This window comes from Cydia pomonella, chromosome 5, assembly GCF_033807575.1.
Source record: "Cydia pomonella isolate Wapato2018A chromosome 5, ilCydPomo1, whole genome shotgun sequence".
NCBI classification, from domain to species: Eukaryota; Metazoa; Arthropoda; class Insecta; order Lepidoptera; family Tortricidae; genus Cydia; species Cydia pomonella.
Window position 1 is genome coordinate 4,324,635 of NC_084707.1, and position 15,269 is coordinate 4,339,903.

Below are 15,269 nucleotides of genomic sequence, written 5' to 3' on the forward strand. Positions count from 1 at the left end.
GAGTGGAAGGAAACGTAATTTCTTTTAACATTTAAAGCATCATTGAACGTCATCAAAGTTATGGAGGAAAAGAAATTGCGTGCAAAATTTGTTAGAAAATTTGGGTACGATCCAAGGCAAGATAAACGTAAGTGTTCAGTGCCCCACTTCTGGGGAGCCTACAACTTATGCCAAACAACATACGCGTGCAACCGACCTTTTTGTAGTTGGCGTTCTTTTCTTAATGACCTGAGGCAAGGACACATATGCATTTTTTTGAAAGATTAGCTGTCAAAATATCATTTTTATCTACTTAATATCAGTACATACATAATACACCATATCTAAAATTGCGTGCCCCTCCATAGCACCCACTCGTATGCTCACGTCTAAATAAAGTAATCTTATAGAGCCAGCAAACTGAACTAGCCGATAGTTCTGTTGATTGTGTACATCTGCATTTCGTCTATGAGATTTAAACGTGGGCGTAGGTTCTCTGATGAGGGGTGCGCACTTTAATAATGGTTTATCTCCAATATCAATTTGTTGCTTCAGTATTTTTTTTTATATAGGTTGTTCGGATTAATCCCTGCCGCTTCTTTCCGCCATCGTCACAACATTTCCATACGCGACAACGTTTCCATCTTCACCACTTAGATAAATAAATAAATAATAAATAAGAGCGTACTCCCATTTTAAGGCTGTGCTTCGACGAGAGATGTGCGAGATTGCGTTGCGAGGGATGTGTTTGTTAAAACCAATAGAATCACTTCATTTGTTTTCCTCTCTCCGCAGTGATTCTATTGGTTCTTAAAAACGCATCTCTCGCAACGCATCCTCGCACATCTCTGGGGGCCTACAGCGAAACCCGCAATTCGCAAATTGCGGGGATCTTTCTTTTTTACTCCACTAATGCGTAAATAGAGTGAGAGAGAAAAATGCCCGCAATTAACGAACTTCTATTATCGCGGTTATAGCCCTGGTCGAAACGTACCCTTAAGTTCCAACCCCTCTGGTGTTGAGCGTATCTTTGGCCGATGATAATCGCTTACCATCAGGCGATTCATCTGCTCGTTTTCCTCCTATATCATAAAAAATAGGTATACCACGTTGTTGGCAACAAACATACGGTCCACCATCGGCTTGCAACGCCAGAGTTGCAACCTGCACGTTACTCGTTGCCGACCCTTTAAACATCTCTATACTCCTTTTTGAAAAGTCCAAGACTCGTTTGTGATGCAACCGTTGTATTACGGTACATTATAAACATCATAGGTGCACTAGTTACAAATAAAGCCATAATATTGTCGCTAGCGCGCGCCAAGGTGAGCGAGGCCCCAGTTGACTCGGTGCCAATACGCACGCCGAAATAATACGGTGCACTATCAGAAAATACAGAGGTGGGTAGGGATAAAAGACTAAGATAAAGTAGGTACTTAGAAATCCATCAAAGTCTTCTATAATTAGTGTTAAGTAATATTGTGACTTAACACTAATAATACCTATAATACTACCTAACATAATAATACCTAATGTTATTAGTGTTAATATAGTGACCATGGAACTGTTTGAGAACTTTTGACAGTCGGAAACTGACTGTAAAAAGTTCCATTATGGCAGTACCGAACCTTATTCGATACACACATTTTTGACATTAGGTGAAAAAGCTATGGTGTCATAAGAATTAACAATGTAAATTGCACCCACAGAGGAAACTCGAATAAGTATTCCGAAAGTGTGCAGAAATGGCTATTGGTTTGGTATTTGCCAACTCTTATTTTCTTTTTTGTCTAAGTTCCTACGTGTATGGTAATGACTTGAAAGAAAAGGCTGCCTTAAATTTAATCTTCTTTTTCTACCAAAGAGGATGCCTACTGGATAGAAAGAAAAATACCGGAAAAAGGACGAAAGGAAAGAGGAGGAGGAAGGGTTTGCCGAAGCAGAAGCAGCAGTTGCATCAGCAACCGACATAAACGCTGAAATGACAGCGAAAGAATGGAAGATGCCGATTTTCATTTGCAGTATCAAATCTTGCAACATGGGTCAAACAGTCAGAGCAAATAACTGTAAACAAATATGCAGGGCAGTGAATCCTTAGTTAGTAAACAAGATAAAAAGTAAATAAATGCACTATGGACACTTTATCATATTGATATACCTACGCTACATGAGGACAGTAGTCTCAGCACGAGCTTCGAACATTGGAAGGAGATAGCATTTTTGTTTTTACTTCCAGATAAGTATACATTGAACCCTTATAATACATATGTACTTATAATAGATACAAGACAGTTCGATGTGCAAATTTTCCACCTAGTCGTCCTGATTTGGTTAGGTACAATATTTTATATTTGTGTCATTCGTTAGGGAAAGACAATGTGATCCATGGACTTTCGCTTTCAAACAGTTATATTAAGGTTGAGGCTTCTATTTACACACGTTGCAACAAATGGTTAGTGATTTTAATTATTAGATATTTGCTGGCTAAATAGGAGCAATGAATTACATCGATGGACTAAATGCCTAAATGTATTGCAAATCGCATGGGCAGTAAGAATTATGTACGTCGTAGTTCTATTGCGTGACGATATCCGATGATGATGTTAAAGAAAATACCATGTCTCCTGGGGAAACACTTTTCTTAATCATTTCAGGAGTAATTGGATAGGTATCCTTACAAATCCATTAACACAATGCTACAGAAATTCCTTTATTTCACTTCAGAGCAAGTGATACAATAAAGGAAACACATTTACGAGATTATCTTTCTGGAGGAAAACAGATTGAATGATGTCCACAATTTGTTGCCCTTTGTTGTGTCTTGAAGTGAACCTTACCTTTTAGTAAGTTGGAAAGGACAAGCTTTTTATTACGTCATTCAATTTATTTTTGGCCTCATTTCGAATATTTGCTTGACATGCGTTTACGATTAATCTTTTGGGTTGTGATCTCAGATCTCCTTTAGGACTAAGATAGTCGGCTTTTATCATTTGTCACCATGCCTTTGACGTTCTAACAAGTATGTACGCGCGAAAGTGACAGGCATAAGTGACAAATGATAAAAATAGAACCATGCTGCTACCGATGATTATGCATTGTGTTGACAGTGCCACTAATAATGGTTTTAGCCGAATACCGAATAGGTACCGAATATTCGGTCACACTCTCGACCGAATGGAAGGTAGAGCTAAGGAATACAAACTCCATAGGCAGAACTGTTGCAAGTGTCCAGTTCCAAATCTCTCCAGAGTAGCGCTAGATTTGCTAAGAACTTAGGCGGTATTGACAGAGTGAAGTGCGCTGTCTATTATTTGATTTTTTTTTAATATTCTAGGTATTGTAGCCCCACCTATTTAAGGTTTTTGACGGACACTTTTTGGTACATGGAGATTCTATTCCTTACCTTCACCTTCCATAGACCATCATGTCCGTTAAATGCTCATGATGGTTATTTTAAGATAGAATAATAATTTATTTATTTTGTTCGGCGACTGAAAACAAATAAACGATATGAAAAGTTTTCTTTAATTTCTATTTAAAGTCATTTTTAATGTAAAGTACCATCTTTTAAAAAGCGCTTACATATTAGTTATGTAAGCGCTTTATATATTTCGAGCATTGGCTGGTAAAGATGTTTGTGAACTTGACCTCGTACAAAAATATGAAGACATTACAATTACATCTTAGAGCTGCATCAAGACAAACAAAAGCATTACGCTACATGTATTTCCATTCATAAAAGTGTCGTAAAATCAATGCCAGTCATTTAGTTGATGGCAAACATAATTCGCTACACATATTAAAAACTGCAACTCCAGTAATACATTAGCGACAGTGAAGTAAACATTTCATTACACTTTGGCAAATATGTAGAATCTGGAAACTTAATTTATTTTTTGAATGAATTTTGGTAAATAAAAAGAACGAACCGATGAAGGATAAATATAGGGACCACAGAACTATATCGAGATAGAAGGAAAGTGTGTATGTCCCTTGCGTGCAAAAAAGTCGCCGTGCGGCTCCTAAGATCGCCGCAAACATCAATCGGCTCCCGACCGTTTTCCGCGTGATACGTCAGATTTCAAAATCAAAATGACGATTTGTTCAATAATTCATTGTTCAAACACCACAAATAAAGTTGGAGCTCTTAATCCTGGTATTTCCTTTCATCGGTAAGTACTTTTTGTCTTACCGTAATGTACCTACAACATCAGGGCATCGACTACATTTGACGGAATGTTTAAACATGTCGAGGGCAGCTGTTGTCCAGAAAGCATCAGACAGAAACAAGATCCATACATATCACTTCAAACGAACGCATCTTACAATGATAAATCGGTTTTCTAACGAAGGGCCCTGTTGCATGTTAAATTATGTCGATTTATGTGCCAAAAATCATTCCAATCAGGTTTAGGGTCTATTTCACAATGTCCAAGTAAAGTATTGGATAGCTAAAAATAAATTAACTGCTAGATAAAACTTCCTACAAAACTTAGAAGATTGTGAAACGCCAAAGATGATTTTATTCGTCAGATAATTGGCAAGTAGCTTATTCAGCACTTTACTTGGACATTGTGAAACAGGCCCTTAAGGAGTTGAATTATTTATTCATTTGGTTTATATTTGAAGACGAATTAAAATATGACAAGTTAACTTAGTTTTGCGATCAAGCACTAACTACATGGTGTGAAAAATGTCATTATTCTAATACCTATTTGCTCACAAACCGAATAACAAAGTGAATACTTATGACCGAAATGTCGAAATCAACCAGTCAATACTACTAGGTATCTATTGTTTTGTTTTACGCAGTTACAGAGACTACATTTTATTGCTTTGTTTACATTCATACCTTAAAAATTACCATGAGCAATTACTTAACAATAAGAATGTTAGAAATGATCACTTTGAATAATTCCAAGCGATTCTGAATTTTTGGAAAGAATATGTGACGTTAAACGTGACGTGTGAAATGGTTATTCACTTAGTTTAAGAGCTAAGCCTTCATAGACAACTTGTAAAGCTATTTCAAGTTTCAACATACATATATTTTCCTCCCACTCCGTCTCAGGAAACAAAAAAAAAAGTGTAAATTGACATGTTTTGTGTAACATTTTGCCTTGACCCCGTATCCATCGATATATTTGGTATTAATTTTATACCAGTATACCTAATTTAATATACAATTTTTGCAATGGCATTCTAAAACATAATCTTGGTCTCAATCTTATCTCCCCCGCGATCAATTCTGTATCGTATACCTAACTACCAGAGGCTGATTAATTTACTACACAGTCTGACCAAAAAACCAAAAACTAGAGCATATTCTGCCAAGGGACATCCCTTATCTATCTTTGTATCTATCTATGATATAAAAAGTATGAGTTCTCGATTCTCGTGCTCGCGGACAATGGGAGCATCCCAATTAGTGGCTACAATGGCTGCCTAATTGCTAATACCTAAGGGATACCATTACCCTATTATTACCTGTCAATTCGTAAACCTTATTGCCATCACTTAAGGCCCACTGTCGGTTCGTTAAGTGTTACTGTTAGTACTAGCCTGCGAGAGATCGTTGGCGTTCGCTGGTTACTGATTATAGGCTTTATCATAGACATTACATCAAGTTCTACGTTCGAAGTGCGAACCGTTATTAATACACGTATATATTCCTGGGGGCCTAGTCATAGAAGTAGTAGACTAAATAACTGAAATAATGTATGGAAATAGTCAAGTGACTTTTCGTAGCATCTGTCATCCCGATTTTCTTTTTCTTTCGTTTGGCGTTTGTCGATGTACAGTCGCCATCAGATATATCGGAGCGGCCGAGGTGCTAAAAATATCTGAACACGCACTAACGCCATGACAATAGAGACGTGTTCAGATATTTGTGAGCGCCTTAGCCGCTCCGATATATCTGATGGCGACCGTACTATTGATATCTTAGCTAGGCCTGCCTGCCTGTGCCTGCAATGTCATGCCTGTTACATACAAATAGATGGACGTACAGAAAGCGTTTTGGTTATGGCATGAAACTCCTCAACATTATGACATGATATTTTTTCATTTACTTTACGCTGATAAAAACAGTAACTACGTATGGATGATCTCAGCAGTATCATTTGTCATTTGCTCTACAATAATGACAAATAACGGGAATTTATCTCGTACTTACGGCCATTTATTGCACAACTCAAGAAATTATTAACGGCAGTATTATTGCGTATACATTCCACTATAAAATACATATAAGAATTATTTGATAAGTAAAATTAATAGCTTTAAATGTAACATAATTTTTAATTTCGGTTACAAATCGCTGAGAAGATCGAGATTTGTATGACAAGTTCTTCTTCATTTTCTTTTTCAGACCTTACATGTCAAGATTGTTTACTTTTTTTATAATGCTAAAAAAAGGGACTATAGCAAATACGGCTCAAATACTTTTACACGGCCATGCATTTTAATTTAAGCGGTTTAAAATCATTATAAAATATATACAAGACCATCTCACACAGATGGTCCTAATTCCAATCTAAAACAAGCTTGTACTATAGTTACCAGCTAAGGCACTGATAGCTCAAAAACTGTACTAATTAAAGCATGTGCGCGTTGATGTCGCAAGCAGGGGCTCGGTGAATGACAAGCCACGCCCCCTGCGCGCGCGACGTAATACTGGCCAATTTTATACAGTACAAGATGACCACATTTTGGTTAGGCAACTTTTTAAACCTGATTCAGTTCAACGGCACATATTCTCGTATACAACATATTCGTATATGTTATCCATTCTCTAGTAAATTTGGCGTTTGTGATTATCATACAAACATGATTGCACTCTGAGTTATATATAAATAAAAAATTATCTTATGCAGCCGTCCGAAAATTTCACGGGGACAGGACTCGAATAAAAAAAATTTATAAAAAGATGAAGATCATATTATTGACATGTAATCGAAAAGGTTGAATCTGATAGAAAATATAGTCATGACTTTTAAGAGTTTCGTACCCAAAGGATGCTAACTGGAACTGTAATAGAGTTGGACCAAACTAACTCTCCGTGGCATTTGCAATGAGAAAGTGAGGCGATGTCATCATGAATGCCAATTTTCTATGAAAATATGGCCGATATAATAATAACACTCCCCCACTTTGTCCTATTCAAATTGGTGCAAAGATAGCTTAGACGGACTCTACCTACGCTGTCCATCCGTTTCCCATCGGGTTGTATCTCATGAATTTAACGCAACGGATTAGGTAGGGTCAAGGAGGGAACATTGAATCGGTAGAGAAAAGCCGGGTAAAGTGGCTCACTCAACCTAATTTCAACATAAGAGAGGCGATATTTGGGCGACAGAGCCACTGTTTTCGCCTTGATCCTACACAGTAGAAATTTAATATTCTTGTATTAACAGTAGGTTGAGTTTAGTACAAAACATAACCTATTTTTGTTGTTAAATGAAATGTTATAACAGAATACTAATTGACTAAATAAACAGTCTACGAGCAGATACAACGCTGTTAGTGTATCGGCATAATTTTATTGTTTGTCACGCCTTGCAAAAACCTTGATTACCATAACATGTGAAACAACGATGTTCTTGACGAGAATGCCCCAGAATCTCACTTATACTCGTACATAAATAAACATCGTTTTCTCAGAATAGTAGAACTGGTATAGGTAAGGTTAATAAAGTAAGTATATTTTATACACCGCCTTCACAAATTCTACTGTAAACATGTGTCATTCTTATCTACCTTATCAGATGCGTTTTTGACTAAAAGGCGGTATCAGATTCACCGACACCAGTTCCTATCAATCAATAAAGATTGCTATAAGTTTATATCTGTGTTACTAAATACTTGCGAAACACGTGCGCGCCAATGGACTATTTAATTCGGACAAATAGCGTCACGTGACTTGAATACACAGCTGTCCAATAGAAACGTAACTTGTTTATACCTTTTAAACTTCTTAAAACATTGACGACGATGAATGAAAATCATCACATCAAGGTTGATTTCTTATCAAAGTAAATACACACAACCTTGAACACGATAAAGTAAAGAGCACTGACCTGTGTGACCATGTCCCAGTAGAAGCCGTCGAGCATGGACTTCCCATGCTGATGCTGCCGGCACAACGCCGGCCACAGCAACGCCCGGACCGGGCTGTTTATCGGCCAGGAGTTCTCTCTGATGACGAGCTTGAGTTCACGTTTCCTCGATTGTTGTAACAGTGGTTGGACCTCCTCGAAGGTTTTGAGTGGCGCTTTCTTCCCTGCGAATAAGGGCGAGGGTAAGCACTGTGTCCATACTGGGGGGGTGGAAGCGAGGGATTCGGCGCTGGGGGCGCGGAACGCGGCGGGCTCTATGTACATGGTGGTGGCGCGAGGGACATGTTCTCGAGGCGCGCGCGCAGCCGGCACTGGCAGCCTCCGCGGAAAATGCGATAGCGCCCTGTCACACTTCGATTGTTTATCTAACCGTGTGACGGCGCGAGAGGCCAACTTTATTTATTATTATGAAATTATTTTTTATTTAGATTAAAGTTGATAATAATATAGAGTAGGAGAAATGTGGCCTTTGTATAAACATTAAAGTTTTATTTTATACTTTGTATAATTTTCTTTATTTAACATTTGTATAATGTATTTTGATTACAGTTTAAATATAGATATAATATATTGTATTTTTATACAGGATAAAAAAAATACTTTTTAAGGTATCGCACAATACCTACTTTACAAAACACGTACCTACCAACTTATTTTTTTCAACTCGGTGAACTTTCTTGGAAAATTATATCAAATCAATCAAAAGGCGTGTATAAATAAAACCATACACGGTATAGATATACACGGCCATGGGCGCGTGGCTTATCTACCGCACGTCACACGCTACGTACGAAGTGCATGTAATAATAGCCCGCGCGAAACCACGGCAAAAACGCAGCATTGGCCCGGCGCCAGAACATACAAGCAACAACGTTAAGTAGAACACTTCGGTAAATAGGATTCGAAGGTCTTGCAATCGGTAAAACATTCTTAAATGGTAAACACCTAATTTATATATTTTTTTGGCAATATTTTCAGTCCAAAATTCAAACATTTATTCTGCAAGTAGGCCTCATTCAAGGGCTCTTTTACAAGTCAATAAAACATTACAAAATACGTAGCAACATTTATAAATCCAAAAGCCAAAACCTGGGTATATGTTACATTATAATAATCTTAAAATAAATAATTACTACAATACAACAGAAACTCTATGGTTAATGAAACAATAAATCTGGAGATGTAAAAGGTCCCCAATGTCAGAGTACTAATACTAATAAAATTTGGTTTTCGAAATCCGCACCCCCTAAAACCTATAAAACGACATCCATGACAGCTTTTATGATATAGTGCATAGCCGCCATCTTGGATTCTGAAATGGTCATCATTTTCAACACACATTACAGTTAATGTAATCTGTAATTTAATTCCAAAAGTAATTGATTATGCCCAACTCTGATTAGAACTAGAAAGTTTAAGATTTTAGGTTAAGTTTTTATATAAAAGAATAGACAAATATCCATTATGTACATTGTTATTGTCAATAAATATTTTTCTTTTCCAAAGAAATCTAAGATTAACCTACCTGGCATAGAATTCACAATTTTATTTCCTCTATCCCTTATTAACAGTTTTATTTTATTGCTAAATTTAGAAACGAATCTTCAAATTTACACATACTTAATTGTAATAATCTACTATTTTAGTTTGAGAATCAACTACCATGAAAACTGTTAGTTATGTTTTAACCATATAGTTATTTTTAAACTCTCCGCATATTCTTCTCATTTTGGTCACGCACGTTACTTGATTGATTAGTCATACAGCGGACTTAGGTATATGTTTTAAAGTGTTACATAGATTAGGCGCGGGCCATCAAGAGTCTGCGTTTGTCCTAACGCAGTTTAGATGCTAAATTATATGTACATTTAATTGCAAATTTCAGAAACCCTCTGGATAAGTTAATATGAAAGTAAAAATGTCTCCCTAGTTATGAAGCTGTTTGTTTTTATTGTAGTAACAACTTTGACGAAATATAAAAAAGAGGTTATGAGACAGAAAATTATTCTAACTATACTATATATATAGTAGTAGTATATGTAGTATAGTGTGTAGTATATGTGTGGAACTCTCTACCAGAAACTGTTGTTAGTGCACCGTCAGTGAACTCTTTCAAAAATAGACTAGATACACATTTTAGAACATTAAAAAGTGCTAAATAAACACAAGTGCTGCGATATACACGCATCAGCTCCAAGAGCTGCTAGTGTATCAAATAAAATAATAATAATAATTGTAAGATTATTTTTTGTGCAAAAACGATTAAATAAATAAATTTATTTATTTAATCTATATTGAACAAAAGGCGGCCTTAATGCCACGAGGCATTCTCTACCATACAACCTATTCCATATTATTAACCTATAAAATTGCCAAATTCGCCGCTTTGGATTAAACGGTCCTAATAAAAATAAGCAGTATAACCTCTAAGCCATATTTAGTATCAATAAAACGTAACCGAGTTGGAGCGCGCATTGGACGGGTTAAGTTAAACATTAGCCGGTGATAAAGCGAGGTTATCTACGACCGCAGTCTCGGCCGAGTCGCTGCCGTCGCCGCTATAGACCGCATAAAAATTATGCTTAGCGAGAAAATTACTGGGACTTTTTTGGAGAAACGGAATTGTTCGGTCTTGACTGTAAGGGAGGTAAGCAATTGTGGATAACGTCACGGTTCGTAGGACTGCTACAATCACGTTGATAAGTCATAGTGTTGTGTTTCTGCCGGTGAGTAAGGTTGCCAGAGCTCAACGAGGGCATAGAGAAATAAGAAGTAATTAGACGATTTTCCGCTAATATTATAACAAGAGTAACCGGAACTCTATTTTCAACTCCTACATTTACTCTGGTTATAATATTAGCTGAAAATCGTTGAGCATTAGACTTTTTGTTTGCCGCGATATCTATTGCCGAGTAGCAGTACTGAGAGTTCCGCTACTTGATGCTAGATGTCAACTGCGAATATAATCATCATTTTGGTACCAAAACTGATGTATGGAGTGAGCACTCTATTAAGTATTCGCGTACCGCGCTAACGACCGGACGTGTAACGGTGACTATATGTCATAGGCCATGGCCTTTCAAGTATTAAAATGTAAAATTACTTCTTATTTCTCTATGACGAGGGTGCGGAGTGTTAGCGTCGGCAACGCGCATGTAACTCCTCTGGAGTTGCAGGCGTCCATATGATACGGAGACTGCTTCCTATCAGGCGGGCCGTATGCTTGTTTGCCACCGACGTAGTATAAAAAAATGTTTTGCTAAATATGCTTGGCTTTTGCAACGATTAAGTGTGGCGATGTCATATTATTTTTTTCTTTTCTTTTATTTAAGTCTAATTTCTAAGTTTGTGTTATCATCAAGCCTTTTACTTGAAATAAGTGCTAAGTGAAAATACGGAATTAAAATATAGTAGATTGTTAACCAAGGGCAGGCAGTCAATTCTGCCGAGGTAGTTTGGCGCTCGAACCGGGAGAGTGTGAGCGCCAATAGTCCGAGGCTGAAAGTATGCCTTGCACCCGAGTTAAACACTCTACTTTTCATTTTGAATACGAGGAATTAAAATACATGTGTTTTTTTTTAAACATGACAAAGTATAATTTTTATACCATTTCATGAGGGTATTTTCAATTAACCATTTAGGTAAAAGTATTGTGATTTATAGAATTGGGAGTTAAATAAGAAGAGAAATGGGATAACAAATCCATTTAAAACCAAATTTGCTTATCGTAAACAAAAAACGTACTTGGAAAGTGAAATTCTCTAGTGCAGAAACGAATCACTTTCTGCATACTTTATAGAACAACAATGGCCCTCTTTCAGAGCATAAGAAATGAAAAATAATTACCTATATTGGAGGAAGGTATCCCCATTATATATAAGGATTTTGTAAACCTGGGATAGTCATACTAGAAAACTCTCACATATAATATAACCCAGTCTAATAGCTTTATCATAGCTTTATTCATAAACGCGTCACTGGCCTGAATTAGCTATGCATCTTTTGTCTTTATCTGTCATTTTGACTAATGTATTTGTAAGAAAAGGATAAAACATAATTTAACTAAATCAGTAGGGCTAAGCTGGTCGGCTCTTTATCATTTATCACCATGCCTGTCACGTTCTAACATGTGTGTAAGCGCGAAAGTGACGGGCATAGTGACAGGTAATAAAAAGGGAACCATGCTGCCACCGCAGGCTCGTAAAGTTTTATGAATAAGGGAGTAAGTATATAGGTACCACAGAAAATAGTTACTAAAAGAGATGTATTTATTACTGGGTATAGTAGGTATATAGAAAAGCCAGAGGTATAAAAAGTAAAAATATATGAGCTGAAAACGAAATTTAAATTGCACAAAACTTGGCATCATACGAGTCCACACAGCATACAGCCTATTGCGTATTCATAATTTACTCATTTGCATACAGCGTATAACATTACATATTACATGTACATATATAATATACAACTCTTAGCAAACACGAAGTAAGGTAAATAACATTAAATTGGAGCACAATTTAATTGTATCGTTTTCAGACATTCTGACGATGGATGGAGACTAGATACTTTCTTAAAATGTATGTAGTTATTGGATTACCTACTAGGTGCGTCATATTAGATTTTATAACCCAATCTGGATAAGTTTTAGAGTCCATCTAATCTAACTCTGCATCGACTTTGACAGAACAAAGTGTCATTATAAACGTCATATTTTCATATACATTGAACGTTAATGATGATATTCCACACTTTGTCTTAGCAAATTCCACGTAGAGTTAATTTGGTCTGACTTTACCTACGTATCCAGTTCTCTTCAGGATTAGCAATTTATTGATGGCTAAAAGGCGGTAAAATAACGAAATGTCTTTTAGGTCAAAATGCACTTTTAAAGTCAGACCAACATAAGTTAGCAGCGATTTTGATAGCCCAGCCTATGCAAGAGATATATAACAAGTCAACGTTATAATATCATAGAAGTTTGACGTACAAAATAACACTTGCACTGTCTACACTGCTAAAATCACTGCCAAATTATCTTGGTCTGAAGAAGTCCGTTTTTAAAATTGCCTAGTCACCCCATAGATACGAGGTGCAATAACAAAATGCAATGTAAGCCAATGCCATCATCACATTTGCATTTCACGCGTGCCGTAACGGCAATGCCGCAAACGGTAAAACTAAGTTGTTATCATCAATAAACCACAACAAAGGCAGTTCTAGGTAGCCTAAGCGAACCTTATTGTCCTAGGTCGCGTTGTAAACTTGGTGATAATCACGTACTTTGTTATTCTCATTGCTTATTAACAGCATCGCAGCCCGTGCAGTGGAATTTCTCATTCTTCCTATATTTCGTTTCAATCTCTCGTCACTTGGTTATCCTTTTAAGCGATTGAAGACGACTGAAAAGCTTTACAATACGCCGCCTTTCTTCTCTCTTGGCTATCTTCCTGGCACATTCGTGTGCCAACCTATTCACTCCCATTAGGACTCCCACTCATATTAGGGGCGGTAGGAGAGGTATCCAAATAATCCAGACCTGTGACTTTTAAACTCACGACGTGTTTGAACGTTTCTCAATTTACAGTTCGCATCAGAAAAATATCTATCCAAGAGTCTGTTTTAAAACAAGCAAATTTTTTAGACTTTTTTCGGACTGATCAACTTCTCATACAATAAAATTTTGCAAACACTTTAACGATGACAGACGATTTGCTGCAACCGACCATAAGGGCACATTTAGACGGATTTTAGTTACATTGTAGGCTATAGAGGTTACATCCAATTCAGCCGGCCGATTGAATACCGCAATGTAACTTCTTGATCGGTCGGCCGAATTAGTTGTAACCTCAATAGTCCGCAATGTAACTAAAATCGAGTTCGCGTGACATCTAAATCAGCCCTTATACTGGTTATTATAAAACAATAGCGACAGATAGGATCGATGAAGCAGCCCTGCGAACGCATCGACATCTATCGAGAATTATAAGTAACGCAATTAAATCTAGTACGATTACAAGTCGATACACGGCGCAGTTGGCATGGCGGCGGGTAGATGTCACTAGTGATTTGGTTGTGCATTGTTGCATTGTTGACATCGAAATATGCATACTTGTATAGTATATGTAGCACAACTATGATTGCGTGTTGCTTGACACACCCCTATGTTCTCCAATATACGATTACGCAATTTACTAGTAATTTTTCTTCAATAATAGAACTATAGAAGTTGTGGTATGTGCACTATTAATGTTGAACCCGTCTGTAGGCTCGATATATAAATTTATTTGACTGTTGATATTGTCTAAATGGCAGGAAGAAAGAAGAATAAGGTACTAATATGCCACGACGAATTCGTGTAAAAAGGTACAAATATTAAAAATCCATATCCATCCAATCCATATTTCCTTCGTCTCATTTCTTAGTAAGTACTCATAACTCATAACTAAAAAACCATATCATTCGATATTTACCAGTCGCTTTTCGGTGAAGGAAAACATCGTGAGGAAACCGGACTAATCCCAACAAGGCCTAGTTTACCCTCTGGGTTGGAAGGTCAGATGGCAGTCGCTTTCGCAAAAACTAGTGTCTACGCCAAATCTTGGGATTAGTTGTCAAGCGGACCCCAGGCTCCCATGAGCCGTGGCAAAATGCCGGGACAACGCGAGGAAGAAGAAGACTCATAACTCATAACTACAAGTGGGGAAAGATCGTAAGAGAGAAAGTGGTAAAAAAGGGAGGTCACGACCCTCAATATTGAGGAATACGACGCAAGGAGGAGGGTCTCATAACTACGTATATTCCAAAACTTTGTTTATTAGCAAAATGTGGCCGGAGCTTATTAGTGAAATTAAGCCTGACCTTTGTTTAATCCCAGTAGGATAACTCTCTAAAAATGGCAAGCCGACGGCATTCGAGTTCTATGAACGCGTCGGCGCTAGTAGGCATGTTTATTGATGTTTATGTTATATACAGTGAATGTAGCGGCACTGCTAAATTATCCTAAACATGTGCAGCTGTATTTATTTATCATCAGTTTCCTGTTTGTGTCAACTTTATAAACTTTATTACCAGTTTTATAATAATTTTAACACGACCTGTATGATTAACATCGTCATTATCAAGAGTATTTTTAGAAGTTATTTATAATATATTAAAGCTTCTGCTACTAAAAGA

General features: G+C 37.0%; 1 protein-coding gene across 10 annotated transcripts in view; it reads right to left on the minus strand.

Moving 5' to 3' along the window:
* The window catches only part of LOC133518455 (GTPase-activating protein skywalker), a 145,834-nt gene that overhangs the window by 94,852 nt on the left and 35,713 nt on the right, over positions 1 to 15,269 (minus strand). For all 10 annotated transcript variants that reach the window (XM_061852152.1, XM_061852146.1, XM_061852150.1 and 7 more), the window contains exon 3: positions 8,058 to 8,260. In XM_061852152.1, coding sequence (XP_061708136.1) covers positions 8,058 to 8,260 — 203 coding nt within the window. The remainder of the gene's footprint in view (positions 1 to 8,057; positions 8,261 to 15,269) is intronic.